Below are 5926 nucleotides of genomic sequence, written 5' to 3' on the forward strand. Positions count from 1 at the left end.
AAGATTACCAGGGTTTTATTTGACTTTTATACTGATGGTATGGATTTCAAGCCAACAATATCAATATTACTACTAACAAAAAGACTATTGAAATTGGTTAATGTTTTTATTCAAGAAGACACGTACAGTCAAATATACGATGTCTTCAAGTTACTTGAAAGATTTCTCTGTGTGGTTAGGCCACAAACTTGATATATACTACATTTATTTTAGTTTGTTTTAAATTTGGAGGTATTTTTTCTTTTTAATTTCTAATATATTTGGATGATTCCAGAAATGAAAACTATAAAACAAGGTACCTCTAGAGATATTTAGCCTTCAACTGTGTCTCCTCAGTTTCAATGTTTTTATTTAAGCAAATGTGTGTACATATTGGTATAGACCTTTCTTTTCTTACAAAAAAGGTCACATGCATTGTTTTACATCTGGCCTTTTCATTTAACACTTTGTCTTATAAGTATCAAGTCATAAGTATCTAGAGAGCCCTTTTATTTCTTTTTATGGCTGCATAAGTGCTACATTATTGGATAACCACAGTTATTCAATCAGTTCCCTATTAATGGACATTTGGCTTATTCCTAGGGGGCTATAACAATTTATGCCAGAATGAATAGCCTTGTATATATGCCACTTTGTATCTTTGCCAGTGCTTTGTGAAGATTGTCATATTCTTAAAAGAAGGACAGTTGGGGTCAAAAGTTAAATATGTATGTAGTTTTGATAGATACTAACTGCCAAACACCCCCAAAAGTGGTATACCATTTAGAATATCCAAGGACAGTGTATGAGAGTGCTTTATTTCCTTACAGACTAACCAACATATATGTTGTCAAACATCTTTATTTTATCCCATCTGATAAGTGAGCAATGGTTCCTCAGGGTAGTTTTAATTACATTTCTCTTGTTAGAAACAAGAAGTTAAGGGCCAAGTTTACATTTGCATTTTATTTTTTGTGAATTGTCTATTCTTATCTCTAGACCATTTTCTCTACATTTTTGAGGGATGGGACCATCAAAACAATTTGTAATGTAGTTGAATTTATCAAAATTTTCCCTTATTGTATATGCATTTTGGGTCATTGCTAAGAACATTTTTTTCTACTCTCAGAGTACAGAGAAATTCACTCATGATTCCTTATAGTTCTTTTTGTGCTCAGAATTTTAAACATGTTTCTGAAGAAATTCTTATGCACACCAAAGTACCAGCTTATAATCCAAGTTTATAGAGTGAAGTCAAACATTGCAGTTATTTAACTTGAGACACATTTAATAATCAGTCATGTTCATGTTTTTCTTAAGTCTTCTCAATGAAGTCAATCTGATGTTTTCTTGCCTGAATGATAAAATGTTCCATTAGTAAAACCGAAAATACTTCTGAAGTAATTTATAATGTGGATAAATATTCAATTATTAAAAGCCTTACCTTTCTAAGAGAAGACAACATAAATCATTATGATGCAACCCACAATCCAGCCAATTAGAAGAAGAATAGGAACTAGAAGGTGTGAATATGTAGACTCTGCTTACAAATAAACAAACAAAAACCAGATTAAGTAGGTCATTTCGGTACTAAATCTCCTGAATCAAAAGAAAAAGAGAAATCTGACAATATCAAGAAAAATATATATACTCTCTAGTCATACTTATACATATTTTTTTTTTCTTTTCTGAAAAGGATACCTGTGACTCAATCCGTAACCTGGGGCATTTGAAATAGAAGATCTGGGTTCAAATCAGAGGCCTTCCTTTTATAGTTATGTGGCCTTGGGCAATTCTGGGCTTGAACTTCACTATTTGTAGATATAAATCTGAGACTTGTGATATCTACCTCCCGAGTTGTTGTGAGAGTCAAACGGTATGACATACGTGCAAAGCTTTGTAAACTCTAACCACCATGTGTGTGTTTAGTATACACAGAACACATTCATGCACTTGTGTAATAACATACAGAGCAGTTGTTTACATCAAAACAATCTAATATAATTCTGAGGTAATTCCTACTAAACTACATAATCGAGCACAGGGAAACATGTTGAGAATTGTACTTGACCTCAATAGCTGACTTCAATTTTAAATATCACAGGAAGAGGAAGGCATCATATCTTATGTAATCATTCTTGACTAGAGAAAAAAGATTCTATTTTTAAAGAAATTGTTCAATATAACAACCAGCACTGAGCCTGAATCTATGGACCATAATAACCCAACACGCACATAAATGACATTTGTTATACATTATTCCTCCCGTGCTTCTTATTTCTTCTCTTAGCTGTAAAAAGTCATTTATAAAAATATATATATAAAAATATATTTCTTTTTTAATATTCACTGCACCTCAGTCTTGTTCTTTCAAACACACACACATACACACACACACACCACACACACAAATACATATCACACAAAAGGATTTAGAAACAGCAAAGACATCCTATAGAATTAATGCCTATGTGTTAAAGAATAAGATATTTTCTTAATTGAAAAGCACAATTAGATCTTTCTTATGCCATTAGCTAACAAAGAGGATGCATATTCTTAGCACTTACCCTCCTATTACAATTTCCATCACTTTAAAATGTGAATTTTAAAAAATGCTATTAAAATAAAATCATCAGGAGCCGAGACACTTCTAAAATTAGAAGACACTCTTATAAAAGTCAACTTTCTGAAGTCGAAATAAATTTCAATACTTCAAATCTGTTTTTCCAAAAATGTTGGAGTCTCTCTTAACTGACAAATTCAACAGGCTTTCCTCGCTTTTCTGTCTCACTGTGAACTTGAACAAGGCATCAACCACTAAATGAAAAAATCCTCCTCTATACTAGCAATGTGACATTGCTTTAAGGGTAAAGCAAACCTTAAGAGATGCCCTTTACTTTCATTTGGACAAAAACTTTTTATCAGTTAAAATACCATTATGAGCCGGGCTTGATGGCTCAGCCTGTAATCCCGCGCCTTTGGGAGGTTGAGGTGAGTGGATTGCCCAAGCCCGCGGGTTCGAGACCCACCTGGGCAGGCAAGACCTCATCTCTACAATAAAATCAAAAAATTAGCCGGACGTGGTAGCGCTCGCCTGTAATTCCGGTTACATTGGAAGGCTGAGGCGGAAGGATCGCTGGAGCCCAGTAAGTCGAGGCTGCGGTGGCCGGGAGCGGCCACTGCACTCCAGTCTGGGCGACAGAGTGAGACTCCAACTCAAAAAATAAATAAATAAATAAATAAAATAAAATACCATTATGATGGGAACACATAACAGTAACTTTTTTGAACTGTGCGTGTGTGTGACTTAGTATTTTTCCTTATTTCAGAGAACTTGAAAATTAATATTGATGTTTTAATTGAGCATTTATAAATATTTTATACTTGAATATTTTAATAAAATCTATACGTCATAAGGCCCTAAAAGTAAATATCCCATTATTTACTATTCCTTGAAAAACAGGACAACTGAATGCACATTTTAACACTCAAAGTATACATGCATTAGTGCTCTTTTATCCCTAATATTTTCAATTTTACCACAATCTGTGGCATAGTTTGGAAATAAAAATACATGAGAACACAACATACTTTGCAGTTGTCACTTAGGTTCCAAGCACAAATAAGAACAAAGCCTCTCTTTAAACATGAAGAGTAATTTCAAAATGCTTCCCTAGTGTCCAGTTCTGAGCATACCAAAGTAGTTACAGCTGGAAGTGTTATAAAGGGCACTGCACTCTCAAACAAGACTGTACGGGTTCAAGACCTGGTACCACCACTGTCTAGTGATCATGGACGAGTTACTAAACTGCTATGCCTTAGTTTCCTTATCTGCAACATGGGAATCGTGGTAATATGCATATCTTGGAGGTTATTTTCAGGATTAAAAGCAGAAATTTCTGTGGGTATTTCAAATTGTTTCTTAGACACATTCTATGTGTAACATATTTTGTTATGTTGGAGTTAATTATTATATACAAATATAAATGTAAAAAATATTTAAAACACACAAAAATACTTAGATGTGGGACAACCTAGAGATGACTGAGCTCCACATTCTCATTTTACAGTGAAAACAGGCTCAGAGAGATAGAAACCTTTTCCAAATTCACATGACCATTTAGTAGCAGATCTGACACAGAACCCAGTTGCCCTTAATTCTGGTCGAGCACACCCTAACACTTCTAATCTAATACAACACTGAAGAATAACTGGTTTCTAACTCACCTTTCAAAATAAGCATGAACAAAATTAAGCTATTTTGTTTGAGTGATCCTTTCGAAATGTTTCACAGCGCAAAAGCATGACCCATAAATTGCATCTCTTATGCATTTTTTCCAGCCACACTACAGATATGGTTATTGATCCTTTGCAAGAGATACCACATTCTTCACAATGACTGGAAAATGCCAAGACACATAGGTAAACCAAAGTCTGAAAATCTTTCTGGCCAAGAAAATCTTTAAATCTTACCTTTTTCAGCCATTATTCCTGTTGTTGGTGACTTGGTCAGGGCCACGCTTACCTCTTCCTTATTGTTCTGCGGAGTCTCTTTGAACTTTAAATAGAGAGATATCTGAAGAGTGCGGCAGCTGCCCCTCTCCTCGCTGCCAATTGTCTGCAGAGTGATGTAAGTCATTGGAAAGCAGGACTCCTCTGGCTCTTCTGTATTCTGTGATTATGGCAGAAACAAGGGGCTGTATGACCTAAATAATTAAATAAGCTTTATTATCCTAATGCAAAGATATGCAGATTTTTATTTCTCACAATGCTTCCAGATGACATGAAGAAAATGTTTCGTAAAGGGTGTGTACAGAGGAAGAATGAGTTTACAACCGGACAAGTTCTATGCAGGAGGGAAGGGGACACACTAAAAAGAAAGCATTTGGTATTGGAGAGACCTGGGTTCAAGTTCTAACTCTGCTATTTTTTGTAATGAAAGCCAAGTTACTAAACCTCGGTATCAATTTCCTTCATTTTAAAATGAGGATAATAATATCTACCCATGGGAGTTGCATAAAGATAACATAAAAAAGCTGTGTGAAATATAGTCAGTTCTTTATTACATTACAGATGCAGAGGATTAAATAAATGAAATGGTGCCTTTTCCTTTGAACCATTCTAAAAACAGAAGATGTTAATATAAATGTACCAGAAATTAAAACAATAGAGACACTATGGCATTGCCTGGAATTTTCAGAGAGCAGTCATGAGCTTGTTGTTTTTATTAGCAATGTGTAAAAATAGGACATTTCATTTTTCAAAGTCCAACCTGGTTTATGTAATATGACCTAGACTATTCTCTAGATCCTCATTGGAATAACTTCAATTTTGAGGTCTGGATGGAAAAGCTTTTAAAATGAACCTGTGACCAACTTCCCCCCAAAAAATTGAACATAAGATTAAGGGAATCTTCCTCCAGAGATAGGTCTTGCCTGATCAAATCCATTTCTGCAGAGCTCCAAGAGTGATGTTTCCCTGCAAATGTCCATGCCTCATCATTTCTAAACATCTATCAATGGTTCTCCATCTCCTAGAGAATAAAAATTGGTACCCCTTGTTTAGACACCTAGAAGGCCTCATCTCTCTACTCTTCAGTTTGCAGTGATGGTTCAGTCACACTCAACTCCTTGGTGTCATATGAATTCAGAATTCTACCAGCACACAGGCAAGGAGAACATTTCTACCTCTAGATTAGAGTATGTGACCAACAATCTGGCACGTTTGTGTCATTTATACTAAGTTGTCATCTTTTCTCTCTCTCTCTCTCATCTCTCCCATTCCCCACAAATATATTATTTAATATTGAAAAAATGCCTGCCTATACCAGGTAAGCAGAGAAACTATGTATTGTTTACCTAGTAAAGTTGGATTTTTTTAATGTTAAATAATTATATATTAAAGGTTAACTGAGAGCAAAAGAGAGTTAAAAAGAGATACAGAGACA

The 5926-nt window shown here is 34.7% G+C and overlaps 1 protein-coding gene across 1 annotated transcript; it reads right to left on the reverse strand.

The window, feature by feature from the left end:
- Nucleotides 1-1173: 1173 nt before the first annotated feature.
- Nucleotides 1174-4528, reverse strand: LOC103261933 (sarcoplasmic/endoplasmic reticulum calcium ATPase regulator DWORF). Its single transcript, XM_021713111.1, has 3 exons — nt 4453-4528; nt 1424-1522; nt 1174-1333 (listed from the first exon to the last, which is right to left on the reverse strand). The coding sequence occupies exons 1-2, from the start codon at nt 4463-4465 to the stop codon at nt 1428-1430; spliced, it is 108 nt and encodes a 35-aa protein (XP_021568786.1). The 5' UTR covers nt 4466-4528; the 3' UTR covers nt 1174-1333; nt 1424-1427.
- Between the last annotated feature and the right edge of the window lie 1398 nt (nt 4529-5926).

This window comes from Carlito syrichta, unplaced genomic scaffold (assembly GCF_000164805.1).
Source record: "Carlito syrichta isolate Samal-C Ts95f unplaced genomic scaffold, Tarsius_syrichta-2.0.1 Scaffold304229, whole genome shotgun sequence".
Lineage (NCBI taxonomy): Eukaryota > Metazoa > Chordata > Mammalia > Primates > Tarsiidae > Carlito > Carlito syrichta.